This window comes from Sinohyriopsis cumingii, chromosome 7, assembly GCF_028554795.1.
Source record: "Sinohyriopsis cumingii isolate HCF-2022 chromosome 7, ASM2855479v2, whole genome shotgun sequence".
Lineage (NCBI taxonomy): Eukaryota > Metazoa > Mollusca > Bivalvia > Unionida > Unionidae > Sinohyriopsis > Sinohyriopsis cumingii.
In genome coordinates this window covers 86,180,890-86,196,750 of record NC_142967.1, presented here as the reverse complement: position 1 = coordinate 86,196,750, position 15,861 = coordinate 86,180,890, and the positions used below count along the sequence as shown (strand labels likewise).

Below are 15,861 nucleotides of genomic sequence, written 5' to 3'. Positions count from 1 at the left end.
ATTATTGCAAGTTGACAACACTATATTGTAAAAATTACATAGTTTAGAAAATGACTAATATTAAATTTTAAAATTTTATTTTTAGAATGAGTTAAAAATAATTAAATTCCAATACCTTTTGCCAGTTATTACCAATTAGAGTTAAAATGTGTGCGCACTTTAGGAAGAAAGTTTGTTACTGACAATCTTTGTTGTTGCATCTATTTTACACATTATATTCGTGTTTCATGAAGATATAAACCTGTGCTACAGAAGTCGTATCTTTTGGACTTCTGCTTGGTAGGAACTCTTTATCTGTTTTCTTTTATTTTAGCTGCACAGAGAAGAATGGGTCTCTGCTTAGGAGCTTGGTTGGTTTATAAGGATGAAAGACATCATAAAAAGCAGCTATGCCAAATGGCTGAAAGTCACTTTGCCCAGTGGTGCACGAGGTTAGTTCATTTTTCATAGAACATATGGTGGTGTTGTCGCCATTGTCTTCTTTTATGCCCCAACTATGGTGTAGTGAGGGCATCTTGATTTGCTCAACTTTCTTTCCATTCATGTATGTATAAAAGCATATACATACATAGTCTTATCACATCTCAACCATTGTTTCTTCCTACAGTAAATGCATAATGATTTATGAAAATCCAAGTTCCCAACGTGGACCTTAATCTTTCATGCTGTTTCCGTCACAAACAGAATATAGTGGTCTTCATGGATTGGCCATGTTGTGGCTTGTATTGGAAGGATTATGTTTTATTGCATGTCAAGCTCAATCAAGACTCCATAACCCCAGCTAGAAAGTCACAGCAATATGGTGGATGTCCACGACATGGCATGAGCAAAGAATGCTGAGACTATTTCACAAAATGTACAAAGCTTAATTAAAGTAATTTTAATGTGATGGAGAAGGAGAGGTGCTTTTAAACAAAATGATAAAAGAAAAATCACACACTGGTATTAATTAGCAGGTTTCATTCTGTTATTTAAAATAAAAACATCCAAATTTCTTTCTCACAAACTAACATCTTTTTAGTTTTAAGGTGTGTGGTTTTGTAATAATTTCTTTCAAGAGTTAATGTACATTTTGATATGTCAAAACAGTACATTGAACAGTAGCTCATGTGTGCCAACTGTCCTGACTGGATGTAGAAAGCTACAGTGGCAGGCACTGCAGCTGATTTCTTAGTAAGAATGTCACACCTGATGATTAATGTAGTTTCCTTAAAAATGAGGACTACTTGACTTTTTATTCTTCATGACATGAATGGCCACTGACAGAGCAACAGCAGCCAGTACAGACTGCACAATTTCATACCTTTAAAATAAATATTGTACTTTCTCATGAACAATGTCATTTTCAAAGTTTAAGGGTTAAAGTTCAGAAAATCCTTTTCATTGTATAGCTTGTATCTTGTTTTATTTTAATATAAGATGTCGCGTTCTTGTAGAATAAACTTTGGAAAAAATTATGACATATGTCATAAGGTTGCATTGTTCTTGATCATACAACTCTGAGATTTATATGTATTGCTGCTTTCATTAATTTCTTCGCAGTCTCAGAAATAGGATTGAAATAAAAGGGAAACTATGACAAATCAATAACCACCACATAAAAATCACCTTTATGAAATATCATTTAGTGAGGAAGAATATTGAAGTTAACCATATTCAGAACAGTTGTAAATGTATGCTGTATTTTTTTTATATTATGGACAGGGTAGGAAGATATCCTTGAAATTTAAACCTCATTTTTTGTGTGTTAAGCCCATTCATCTTTATGTATCCCTAGCTAGGCCAGTGATAAATATAACAAGAAATGTTGTCACTAGAGTTTGTATAGTTAAAGGTATGACATTGACATCTACCATGGATGGGTGTACACTGTCAGGGTTTCTCCCATCTTTTTGTTATGTGCGTTAAAGAGAGAATACAATATAATCAGCGAGAGGTGCCATAAAACCCACTAAGGCTTCAATAACATCCATGACAGACTTCCACTAGATTGGGTGGATTGCCACTAGACTGGGGGGAAATCCACCAGACTGAGTGTACTTCCACTACTCATAGTGGGCACTTAATCCCTTGTCCTCTGTCAATGTCCACTGGATTGTGTGGGAAATCTGAAAACTGTGTGTACTGTAGGTCCTAGGCAGCAGTTTTGGAGTGGGCTTTGATCAGCATATATCATGGGGAGGGAGGGGGATGATGGGGTCAGATTTGTACATATGTGTACTGTTATGAGTCTGTGCTCTTAAAATTAGTAGCAGAAAAGGTGAAGACAACAAGCTTTGTAAAATTTAACAAATAAAAAATTTATTTCCCTAGAATGCAAAGTGAAAAATGAGAAAAAAAGAACTTATGGTTTTGTGAATTAAATCCAAATTATAATCCAAGAAATAAAGACACATTTCCTGGTAATAAAAATGTCCTGAATGAAATTGAGCTCAAGTCCCATTGCGATCCAGAATTGAAGGTGATGACTTGTCTGTTATGGTCAGCAAAGTGCTGATGTGTCAACAGTCTCTTGTTGAATCACAGAAATATTACTCCAGGTTTGAATTCAGTATAAATTCCAGTGAGTGTCTTTATCAAAGAATTTTGTCAGAGCACTTTTGTATTTCCAGAGAAAATAATCACTTGAATTCAGTAATTTGAAGAAAATAAAATTCAGCCCAAACTGGACACAACATGATACAACTTATAGTGCTAGATGTTAAAACACAACTGGTAAAATCCTCACAGTCACAAGATAATATAGTTCTCTGCCTGACCTCAGGTCACATTAGCATTTTCTAAAAGCAACCATTACCTATTGGAAAATAACCTTCTGGAATGATCTAATGAGCCTTGTTTACTTACAACACAATAACCTATACAATTCACATGGGAATCTCCAAAGACCTGACCCTGATTAACATATTTGCCACTTTTTGTTTACCTGAATAACACTTTGGTTAATAAGCTCAATACACATAGAGTATAATGAAGCTATTTTTAGTTGTTTACATAAATGAAAGAAAAAAAAAGTCAATCAGGTCAAGCAGAAATGAACTTAATTTTGGACATGGTCAAGTCCAGTAAACAATGTAATATTACAATAACATGTAATGAAATAATACATTTTTTTAAAACTTACAGACAATTAAATTAAATATACATAACAGTACCTTAGTTAAGGTTTTGCTTTTAGCTCATCACAGCATAAGTTTTACATAGATTTTTACCCCTTGTATTGTTGTTTCTGGAGTGCTAATGAAAAGTAGGTCACTGTAAACTTGACTGCCTTTGGTTAAATTTCATGTTATGAGTTTGCTTCACACGCTGAAAGCTGAAACCATTTGGCTAGGTGATTGTATGCATCTCTATTAATACCACATGCATTGAACAAAACAAGGTAACTGGTACCCGTATTTCACATTTTTCTGACTGGTAAAGTATTGGTATCTCATCTGAAATCACATAATTCTAATGAACCAGTCAGCTACAAGTACGACCAAGTGATTCTCAGGGCTATCCCAGTTGAGGTTCATTATCTCATTGATGTTACGGTAGCTGGATTGGTCTGAGTGTGAAGGGATGAAAATGTAGACAGACACTATTACTTATATCTGCCTTTCCTCCTATCACTTCTCTTCTGACTGTCCTTTCACTTCCATCTCTACTTAATCTTTGACCATGCACCACCCATTGCTTAATAGTAGCATGTGACTGTGTCAACATATCTATAGATAGATATACCACATGGATTTGTGCATGCTACATATTACCAGCCCTTTCTGACCAGTGCAGTTGAAAGTAGGAGAATCCTGTTCATTCAGCGGTAGATATTCCATTTTAATGACTACAGTGTATATTAGGATAGGTTACTCTCAACAGGTTAATTGTATTGTATGTGAAAGGGTAGACATTGGCACATGTGTTACATGCACTTCACATGTGGCTGTCATGGTGCATGTGCATGAACTATGTTTCTAAATTTGGTCATTCTGTCACTTCCAAGTTAATGAAAACTTGGGACTTTCACCAGATAAAATCTGCCTTTTAGGTGAATGCAATGATAATGGCTTCTGTAACCTATTTTATGAGCAATGTTGTTAAGTATCAGCTCATTACAGAGTATCAGTCTGGTATCTTTAGAGAGTCTACACCTGTTTTGCCATGAAACCAGTTACTGCACTCGGTCCATACATGCCATATTCCCAGACAGTGTTGTTAGAAAGTGTGTTTTGAAGTCCCAATGTGGGTTGATGTGTGTGATCTAAAGAAATGTTGTTCAGTTGAGAATAAGCTATCTTTTCATATACAGCTATAGAAAATGATTGGAAATTCAAATGTGAATAAAAGAAAAAAACTGCCTGTTTTCTTCAAAGCTTTTTATGCACTTACAAAGAAAGAAATAGTTGGTAGATGCAGCATTGTCAAATGCCATCACTATACACATACACATATGTTGGTAGATGTAGCATTGTCAAATGCCATCACCATACACATACACATGTATTGGTAGATGTAGCATTGTCAAATGCCATCACTATACACATACACATATGTTGGTGGATATAGCACTGTCAAATACCATCTCCTTCCATCTTGGCATCCGTCTGTCTACGGGAGACGATGGTGTAGCTCCAAAGTACGCTTTTGTTTGTCCTTCTTTCTAGCTCTCTTTTCAGCTTGTTTTATTTTTCTCTCTTCCTCTGCGTTTTGAACTCCCTGCCTGACAGCTAGACGCCAGGTGGAACGGTTGTTTGCACAGCTCTCCCAGTCATTGACATTGATGTTTGCCGTCTTCATATCCTTCTTGCAAACATCTTTGTAGCACAGATGTGGTCGTCCAGTTGATCGTGCACCTTCTGCTAACTCCCCATATAACAGGTCCTTGGGAATGCGCCCTGGATCCATTCTCTTGACATGGCCAAGCCAGCGAAGGCGCCTCTCGCTGAGAATGGAGAACATGTTGTTCATGTTGGCGCGTTTTAGAACCTCTGTGTTGGGTACTTTGTCCTGCCACTGGATGTGCAGAATGCGCCACAGACATCTCAGGTGGAAGCTGTTGAGTTTCCTCTCGTGTCTTGCATAGGTGGTCCATGTTTTGCTGCTGTAGAGAAGTGAGCTGAGCACGCAGGCTTGGTAGACACGCAGTTTGGCCTTCTTGGTGAGGTTGGGGTTGTTCCAGACTCTCTGGTTAAGTCTGGCCATCGCTGCTCCTGCCTTGGCAATCCTGCCGTTCACCTCAGAATCAATGGAGAGTGAGCTGGAGATGTTAGACCTGAGGTATGTGAAGTTCTCGACAACTTCCAAGTTGTACCCATCGATGGTGACAGAGGGAGGGCAGTCTGTGTCCTGCGCCATGATGTTCGTTTTCTTCAAACTGCTGGTTCAAATTCCTTACAAGCATGGGAGAGGCGGCATACCAGCTGCTGAAGTCCATCTTCCATGTTTGATGTCAAGGCTGCATCGTCGGTGAAGAGCAATTCACGGATGAGTACCTCTGTGACTTTAGTCTTAGCATGGAGACGGGCGATGTTGAACAGCTTGCCGTCAGCTCTGGTATGGATGTACACTCCCTCGCTGCAGTCCTTGGATGCGTACTGGAGAAGCATGGAGAAGAAGATGGCAAAGAGCGTCAGTGCAAGGACACAGCCTTGCTTGACTCCGCTGTTGACTGGGAATGCTTCAGATGTTGCGCCATTGAAGCACACTGCCGTGCATGTTCTCGTGGAACAACATGATGACAGCAAGCAGACGTGGGGGGCAGCCAATCTTCTGCAGGAGTCTGAAGAGTCCGCTCCGACTAACCAGGTCAAACGCCTTTGTCAGGTCTATGAAGGCAATGTAGAGGGGCATCTGCTGCTCGCGACACTTCTCCTGCAGTTGACGTAGTGAGAAGATCATGTCTACAGTTGACCTGCCGGCTTGAAATCCGCACTGGGACTTTGGGTAGATGCGGGATGCTAGGATCTGCCAGCGCCCCAAGGCAACACGGGCGAAAGCCTTTCCGACGATGCTGAAGACGGAGATGCCCCGGTAGTTGTTGCAGTCACTACGTTCTCCTTTGTTTTTGTACAAAGTGATGATATTGGTATCACGCATGTCCTGTGGGATGTATCCCTGTTTCCAGCAAAGGCAGAGGAGTATATGTAGGGGCTGGACTAGTGCTGGTTTTCCGCTCTTGAGGACAGGCAGAATGCTGTCGCTTCCAGGAGCCTTCCCACAGGCAAGGCAATCGATGGCTTTTCAGAGCTCTTCCAGGGTGGGCTGTGTGTCTAGCTCCTCCATGACAGGCAGGTCTGGAATGGCATCCAGGGCAGTTCCGGTGACATTGTTTTGGGTTGCATATAGCTCGAGATAGTGCTCAACTCATCGCAGCAGTTGTTTACCCTGGTCTGTGATGACTTTTCCCGTCTTGGACTTGAGGGGGGCGGTCTTGTAGCTGGGGGGGCCTGTCGCCTTTTTGATACCCTCATACATTCCTCTTGCACCCCCGGTGTCGGCAGCTGTCTGTATACTGTTGCAAAGGTTCAGCCAGTAGGTGTTGGCACAGTGGCGGGCGGTCTTCTGGGCATTGCTCCTTGCAATCCTGAGGGCTTGTAGTGTTCTGGGGCTAGGTGCAGCCTTGTATGCCAGGATGGCTTTCCTCTTTGCCTCAGTCACTGGCTCCATCTCCTCCCAGTTTGCCTCCTACCAGTTGACATTCTTTCACTCCCTCTTCCCGTAAGCTGTGATGGCTGAATTGTACACAGAGTCGCGGATATGGGACCACTTGGAGTCAATGGTGTCATCACATGTCACTTTGGTGAGGGATTCCTTCAGTTTGCTGATAAACTGCTGTGTTTTCTCTGGGTTTGCTTGCACAGCAGGTGTTGATGCGTGGGTGACCCTTCTTGGCGTGGTGCAGCTTCTTGGGTAATATTCACACCTTGCTGGCCATGAGGGAATGGTCCATGTCGCAATCGGCACTGTGGTAGCTCCGGGTGAGGAGAACACTGGCCAGTTCTGCATGCCTGGTGATGATGAGGTCTAGCTGGTGCCAGTGGCGTTAACGTGGATGTCTCCACGACACCTGTTGGATCTCCTTGCATTTGAAGAAAGTGTTGGTCACACATAGGCTGTGGGAGCAGCACATCTCCAGCAGTCGCTGACCATTCTCGTTGATCTTGCCTCTTCCGTAAAAGCAGAGACAGGTGGACCAGGCCTCATGGTCAGCTCCCACTCTAGCATTGAAGTCTCCTAGTAAGTAAAGGCTTTCATTGTTGGGGATACTGGATATTGCCTGATCCAGAGCCTCATAAAACTTGTCTTTCTCCTCGTGGGTGGAGCAGAGGGTTGGGGCGTACACGCTGAAGATGTTGACCGGGCCTAAGGATGTTGACAGCCGGATGGCAAGGATTCTCTCAGTATCTGATGATGGAGGTTCAATGAAGACGATTAGCGTGTTCTTTACGGCAAAGCCTATACCATGCTGTCTAGGTTCATCTGAGGGCTTCCCCTGCCAAAAGAACGTGTAATTGGCTTCCCTGATGGTGCCGCTGTCAACCAGTCGGGTCTCCTGGAGACAGGCAGTGTCGATGTTCAGTCAGGAGAGTTCTCTGTCAATGACGGCAGTCTTTCGTGCATCATCAATCTGCTGTAAGTCAGCGGTCAATCCAGGACACATGGTCCTGATGTTCCAGGTTGCAAAACGAAGAGTTGGAGTCTTCTTATTTCTTTTTTTAGTCTTTCCTGGTGCGGAGTTTTGTGGCCTACTTGTCGAGATGGTTCTCTAAGCTCCACGCACCCAGTGAAGCAGGCAGGCCATGGCGGGCAGCACCTTACTGACTGTGGGCTGCCCAGCTTGAGGCGGGCGGTAGCTGTCCAGTGAGACCTGGTGATCTCTCCCACTGTCAGAAGTAACCCCTGGTGCCAAGCTCTATGCCAATCGATCTTTGACTTAGAACCGGTAAACTGCTACTTCTCGTGTTGTGCTGACGCCGTACGACAATGCTGGAGTGTCCTCTCCAGTGGAGCTATGAAGCCTGGGCAGGGTGGTATGGAGAATCAGCTGTTGTCCATGCAGCAGATCCCCCCTCTCCACGCAGCTGGTGGGCCCAAGGGAACGACGAATGCCGATACAGCTTGGCACCAACAGCATCGCAGGAGTTGCCAGAATGATGCTGAAGTCAATGTCAGACCGCCTTTGGGAATCCGTCTCCGGATTTTCTGTCGGGTGTTTACTCCCTTAGCCTTTCCCATGAGTGGGTATAGCCACAAGGCAGCAGAGGTTTGGAATCAGAGTTTTCTTTCTCCAAGATGAGCTACCATCCAAGGTTTACAAGTCCCATCTACCCGAAGATGGTCTATGGTTGACATTGCCCGGGATGGGAGTGGGAGACAAGTGCCCCAATCTTCCAAAAATGCCCCGTACAGCTTGCATCTCTGATTGTCTCTGTCAACCAAAATCCAGCTCCTGGCCTTCGCGAGTGGCTTAGATTTGAAGTTCGGCAGACCACGTTTTCCACTAACAGGAGGAGGGGTGAAGGCGGGCCACTGGCGCCTTAAAACCAGTTGCTTTGGGTAGATGGGACTTGTAAACCATCTCCATACACATACACATATGTTGGTAGATGTAGCATTGTCAAATACCATCACCATACACATACATACATGTGCAAACACATAAACACAACTGCAGTGGCATTAAATAGCATGAAATTTCTGTCTTTGGATGGCAAAATATATGCCTAATCAGGTGCAGCCTTTGCTGCTTTCAATAGTTCAATAGGGGTTAGGGTTTGGGAAGGTAATGCAAATGTTGCTAATGTTCATCTCTGATGTAGTTATTCAAATAGAGCTTGTTGACAACGTAATATGGTTATGTGACAGATCAAACTGGTAATCTAAGGCACAAACAGTGTAAGTGTATGTTTATGCTCCCAGGTTACATTCGGTAATAATAAGAGTATCTATTGCTGTCACCCATGGGATGAAAGAGTTTAAATACATAGTAATGTATTATCCTGGAACTAAAGCAGTTTTTACCTGCAGTTTTAGAGCAAAATTAATAAGCGAGTAAAGTTCTTGTGTAATTGGGTCATGGTTTTCATCTCAAAGCGTATCTAACGGAAAGTTTACCTCATCACATCTCTCTTTATCTCTATCTGGTAAACACATACTGATCCAAACTTCACCCATAGTAAAATTTCAGTGTTAATAAGTGAAGCTGTACAGTAGTTTCAGCTTTGATATTGAAGACGGCTCTGCTGGGCTCTTCTTGCTTTTCTGATAGCTTATTGCTTTCTGAATCACCTTCAGAAATGAATCACACTTGAACAGTATTCCAACAACTGAGATAATCATACTTGGCATTTTATGTAAAACCAAAAAATGTTGTAAAACTGAACAAATAATTTAATTTTCAATGTTGTCAATGACAATATGAGAGGAAATTACAGTCTTATGGTGTAAATCCAACATAATCCTGATAAAGTTCTATGAAAGTCTGAATGAATGAAATCTATTTTGAAAATGTGTATTGATGTGACCTAGCCCAACCAATGGGAAGTTACTGAATTTTCCTAGAACTGTCCAAACCCTGTCAGCCAATGTGAAATTAATCCAAAGATATCATTAAGTTTTATTATTAAGATTATTGTTTGTAATTGTCAGCACATTTGTATGTATCTATTTATAAATCCTGTGTAATATTATGCTTATAACGGACTCAGGTCATGTAGGCAATATCTCTCTGAATATATTCTGTACAATTTACAGCCATGAACAGGATGAATAAAAATTACACAAATTAGATAAAATCATGTACCAAAAGTTACAAAAATATGGAAGTACATGATATTGTTACTGTGACGGCCATTATGACAAAAAACATACATATTAACTTTTGTATATCATACACATTTCACATCAGGATGTTATTTCACTTATTATTTTTTTCTTCTAAATTTTGGATGATTTTCTGTGTTTAGGGCAACCTGGAAAGTTTGGTGTGGTCGGCATGCTTTGGCACAAAAAAGGAAAGACATGGAGGTTGTAGCTCTCCAGTTCTGGGCTTACCGCATCCAGGCACAGGTTTGTCATATTACTTTGATCAAGATATTACTCATTTATCACATTATAATATTTATTATATGCTCAGGTAGGTAGGAAAGCAAAATGATTATATAATCAAAAGTTACTAAATTTGTGTTGGAAAATAAAAAAAATTTATTGTACAGCATTACTGTGCTCCTGATGTTGTGCTTAGAAAAACAACTTGTTCATATTTTCCCAACATTGGAGGTAACTTAACAATATTTTCCTGTGTATATCGTAATTACGAGTAAGGATGTACATCTTAACATTGTGATATGATGCAGTATTATATATCATGACTTCATTCAACTCCATAGCTGCCAAGTGTCCTGTTTTTCCATATTTATCCCGTATTTAGGACTTGAATATGTTTTACATTTTTCTTTTCAAAACTCTTTTTTTTTGTTATAAAAATTTAAATTAAAAATTTCCTTGCAATTTTCTGTTTAGAACAGGCAACCAGTTCCATTCTGAAGTAAATGTGTTGCATGTGTATAGGGATATAGAGTTCTAAAATATGATTGGTTTATTCAAACTGAGGCTACCATGCCAGTCTTTAAGCACCATATTGGATTGTGCCAGGCTGTTGCCACTATCAATGTATCTCATTGTTGTATTAAATATTCAACTTCTAGTCATGTTGAAAAGGAAAGCAGAAGATTCAGAATTTTCTCCAGCAAAGAAAAGAAAACAGAACTGGAAGGACAATCATGCCGTAATGTTTAGACTTGTGAAACCATCTAGTAAAGGAGAAAACTTCGTGTAATTGTGATTCAGACATGAGGCATCCATGACATAAAGCAGCATGAAAAAGCTAATAAACATCAGCTTGCTGCTTCATCACGAACAACACAGCCTGAATTTACAACTTTTATGTTTATAAATACTGGAGAGAATCTTGATGTAATTCAATCAGAAGTTCGTTTTACTAAATTTCTTTTAGCAGTGAACCATCCTTTTAGATGCAAGTGTTGCTGGCAATTTATTTTGCACACTTTTTCCAGAGAGTAAAATCACAAGGGATTACTTGTGTGCTAGAATGAAAACAGTTCATTTAATAAAAAGGAAAGATGGTACATTGGAATCAATAATGATTGATAAAACAAGGCATGGAAAAGGCTTCAATAAACAGCCTACCATATTTACCGTATATGTTGGGACACCGTATTTGTTGGGACACCATAAATAAAGGTGACTTGTACTGACATGAATGATTAGTCATATCAAGTGCCATGTACTGACATGAATGATTAGTCATGTCAGGTGCCATGTACTGACATGAATGATCAGAGAATTGGTCAAGCACCTGTTTATTGTATGCAATTCAAATGTTGTGTAAAAATGGTCGTTTGTAGACTATCCAAAATGGCTAACTATTAGTGCACTGCAAAGTGAAATTATTACAGTTTTAAAATGTACAATATCACATGCACATTATATAGCAGAACTAAGTTTTTTTCTCGCTGGGTCAAAAATAAGGATACACATTATACACACCAGTGTGTGGTACCAAAATAAAATCGCTTTGGAAATTTGCAGGTAACAGCTAAACCTGCAATATTTATTTTCTGTCTTTTAAGCACTGGTTGATCTGGTATGACAGACTGTCTCAAAGAAAGAAAGTTTTGCACCAACAGTTTGTGGCAGTGAAGCACTACAACCAGTCTCTCATTAAAGCAAGCTTCAGAGCATGGTGTATGTATATATCCTCACGAAGAGAGAGACAGAAAGAAAAAGGTTTGTACAGTTTTTGCATGTCTTGAATTGAGTTCATTTCAGTATGTGTTTGGCCAAGATCATGGGTCCCAAAAGTGTTACATATATGCCAGAATTTGAATATATGTAAACAATTTTTATATGCTCTGGTTGTATACCTTTGAACTTATATTTAATGAATATTTATAAAACTGACCAAAGAGATTCATATTTTGACTTAAACATGATGAGGAAAACAACACAATGACAAAATTGCGCATATAACTTGGTGTCTTTTTTTTGCACAAATTTCAAGTGGATACAGGCACAAACAAGAATAGTTTCTTTCACAGCATTTTAAACTGGCGCTTTCTGTGAAACTTGACATCAAGGAGTAACTTGACACATAACAATCATACTTAATTGGACACCGTTATCTGTGGAACAGACACAAGATTAACTTTTTCCTACATAAAAGTTATGAAAACATTTTATTATTTAATCTGATCTGTGCTATTCAATGGTCAGGTATACATATGTGAAAAAACAATATTGTATGTTAATTAACCAATTTTTGTTTAAAAACTACATTTGTTATGCATGTTACTTGAACACCATATGCCAACTAAGATGGCAAATGATCTATAAATATTCAAATAAATTAAAACAAAACATTACAAGTGATGTTGGAAATTCCATAACTTCATAATAAATATAAATAGAAGCAAAATAAATAAATGGGGGGAGAGAAAATATGTATTTATGTCAGACGGTTCTGCATATCGCTAGAGATAACAGAGAGATAATGAATTTTCACGTCTTAGTTATTAGCATTACCAAAAAATGATAGTCCAGAAGAGATAGTCAAAGCAGCATAGTATTGCTGCACATGGAAAACTTTTGATGTATCAGGTACAAGTACAAAAGCCATTACTATATCCTAAGTTAAATGCAACTTTTATAATGCTAAAACAATAATATGGTATGTTGGTCAAGAAATGTGGTCAGTCATGTAACTGCCATTTTTACAGATTCAACCAAGCTACATAAATCTACAGTGAAAGAACATCCATTTTTCAGAAACACCAATTCTAACATTAAAATTACTACAACGATCGGTCTAATTTAACTATGATCGTTTTGATTCAGACGAATTACTACAACCATCGGTCTAATTTAACTGTGATCGTTTTGATTCAGACGAATTACTACAACCATCGGTCTAATTTAACTGTGATCATTTTGATTCAGACGAATGTTCTGCTACCTGACCAAAATTGCGTTCCTCTAATCAGTGTCACATTTAGTTCCGCATATAACAACCTCGGAACTCTGCGGACACGAACAGTGTGCAGCGCTTGTAGTCAAATGGCAATATCTGTGCATGTTTTAATGATGTAAGGTAGTTTCATGTGCGGCAGTCATGATGTTTAGAGAACTATTTGAGTGCCACAATAATAGGTCCCCATATGAACTGATGGATTCCGCATATAACATTTTGGACATGAAATTCATTACATTGAAATAAGACTTGTAGTTTCAAAATATGAACCTTTATTATGGGTTGTATCTGTGTAATAAAAAGGTTTCAGCATGTTTTATTATCCATGTGCTATTATTTTCTTGTTGGTGTCTTTGTTATACAGGACAATAAAAAGTAAACAGTTTGGTGGACACGACGAGTTATATGCGTGACTAATGTTTCTGTGTCTTAAGTTTGCAAAATTTTAAAGGTATGTTTTTCTGGCCTATATTTTATGTTATTTTGTCTTTAATAAGTTTATAATGATGTATTTTGTTGCTCTTAACTTTGCTAAATTTACAAAGAGCTGCTTCAAGGAAAGTGTTGATGATGATGTAACAAAAATGGCAGTATAAAAGTAGTCCAATTTTTTTATTTATTTTGTTCATAAATGGATGCAAAAAATTATGATGGCTGATTGTGCATGCTGTAGGTATTTTAGTTATTACTGCATTTACATATTGCATCTGGCTGCTATAAAATAAACTTTTATCATATTTTTTCACTCTAAAGTCAGCCAGTAGCAGAAGTACCCATGATCTTGGCCAAGCATGTACGGTATAATTGTTGGTGGTTTCCCTTTAGTTTAGAAAGCCCCACATACTTCACCAAACTTAAAATGACAACTACAATTTTCAGTTAGAAGTATAACATATAGAAAACAGCTGTAAATGCAGAAATTCCAGTGCAGATTAGCCATTTTTGCAAGTTGTTGTTGATGATTTTTTCCTGCAAGGCATTATGGGTAAAGCTAATAAACTGTTATACTCTTTGCTAGTTCATCCCCTGTATCCATACATGCCAACCATTATGCTTTTTGCATAATCATTGTTTTTTCACCAAATTATGTTTTACCCTTGCCTGTATATGGATTACACTTTTTGGTACAGTTAAAAATAAAGCAATGAAAAGTTGTTTTTATCATTTTTATTATCATCTCATTAATTCCACTCACGTGAATTTGAGAATATTTCTTAAAAGGGTGACTGCTACATAAAAATAGCATAAAATTACTTTCCTTGTTTGCTATTTATAGCAGCTGTATATGACTGATTTACAAGAAAACATAGGTTTCTTCAAGTTTGAAATATGCCTCAAAGGTTCATTATGTTGATGAGCTAGCTAGTTAGTGGGCCAGTCAATACTTTTAAATAAAATGGTGCCACATTTTAAGCAAAACACTCTATGGTACAAGTTGTCGATTTTACATGACAGTTGGGGCAGATGGAGCTTTTTAAACTTCAGAACAGGGGCCCCAAGTGGCTGAGTGGTCTAAAACGCTCTCTGTTACAGATCACTGCCATCTCACCTCTGTCTGTGTGGGTTCGAGTCTAGGATTCAACCAATGTGGGTATGTGAGAAAGCTTGCCAGTAGCTTCTCGTGGGTCGGTGGTTCTTCCTGGGGTTTTCCTAGGTTCTTCTCCACCATTAATACTGGCCGCCATGCATAGCCTATCTTGTGCTGAAAAATGGCGTTAAACCCCACAACAGCAACAACAACAACAACTTAAGAACATAAAGGACAAATCAACATTGTTTTACAAACTTTAGAATATGAATAATGTAATACAGAACACTGAACACATGATCATACTCATTGTAAAACTTAGCTAACATCATACTTTTTCATTAATAATGGATTTAGAAAAGGAATAAATTAATTTCATATTGGTCTCTTAATAACTTGTCCAACAACAACAATAATCATAATACATGGATATAAAACAACAATAATCATAATACATGGATATAAAACAACAACAGTAATTGTAATACATGGATATAAAACAGCAACAACAGTAATCATAATACATGGATATAAAAATGTAGTGAGGTAGATATGACACACAAAAAAAAAGTTTCATTTTTACAATTTTGCTTAACAGAAAATGTATCTGGTTTTAGATCTACAGAATACAGTACATACAGTATGATAAAATATAAAATACATAATGTAATACATACCAGTAAGTTTAAACAATCCAATTGGGACAGCTTGAGAATTGAGAAAGACTCTAGACATTTTTTTTTCAATCAAGAGGTGTCATTTTGGCAGCAGGCTTAATAATTTGGTCAGTAAATCAAAATTTTATTGAAAGGGGGAAAAATTTAAATAATGGTTTCGTATCTGTTACATGTGCTAATGGGTACGTAGTAAGAAGTTAACCATTTAAATAGTTGGAGGCAAATTATACAATTTGTCCACTTCTCTTTTGGCTTTATTTTGTCAAGTTATTGTTGGTGATTATTTCATGATGCATGATTATTATGTCTTATTTATTCAAGCTTTGCTTCACACAGTTTACAATAATTTTTACCTATGCAAGTCTGGTGATTGAAATATAATATTTTTGTACAATATTTTAGATTTAAATAAATATTTGTTTAAAGACTGGGCAGATGTGTTAACATCCAGTTATGTACTCTTTTAGTCTTTCTTTTCGATGATGTGATAACAATTTTTTCACATACATTTAACCATGTATTTTGGTCTCTGAAAATACATCAGGTAACTTAAAATTCAGGTTTATTGATCTGACAATATCATTTAAAGAACTAAAATATGTTTGCAGCTAAAGCAAACATAT

At 38.3% G+C, this 15,861-nt stretch overlaps 1 protein-coding gene across 2 annotated transcripts in view; it reads left to right on the top strand.

Moving 5' to 3' along the window:
- LOC149795664 (uncharacterized) overlaps positions 1-15,861 on the top strand; it is a 154,210-nt gene that overhangs the window by 32,282 nt on the left and 106,067 nt on the right. For both annotated transcript variants that reach the window (XM_089965505.1, XM_089965504.1), the window contains exons 6-8: positions 314-431; positions 9,951-10,053; positions 11,637-11,793. In XM_089965505.1, the coding sequence (XP_089821631.1) occupies positions 314-431; positions 9,951-10,053; positions 11,637-11,793 (378 nt within the window). The remainder of the gene's footprint in view (positions 1-313; positions 432-9,950; positions 10,054-11,636; positions 11,794-15,861) is intronic.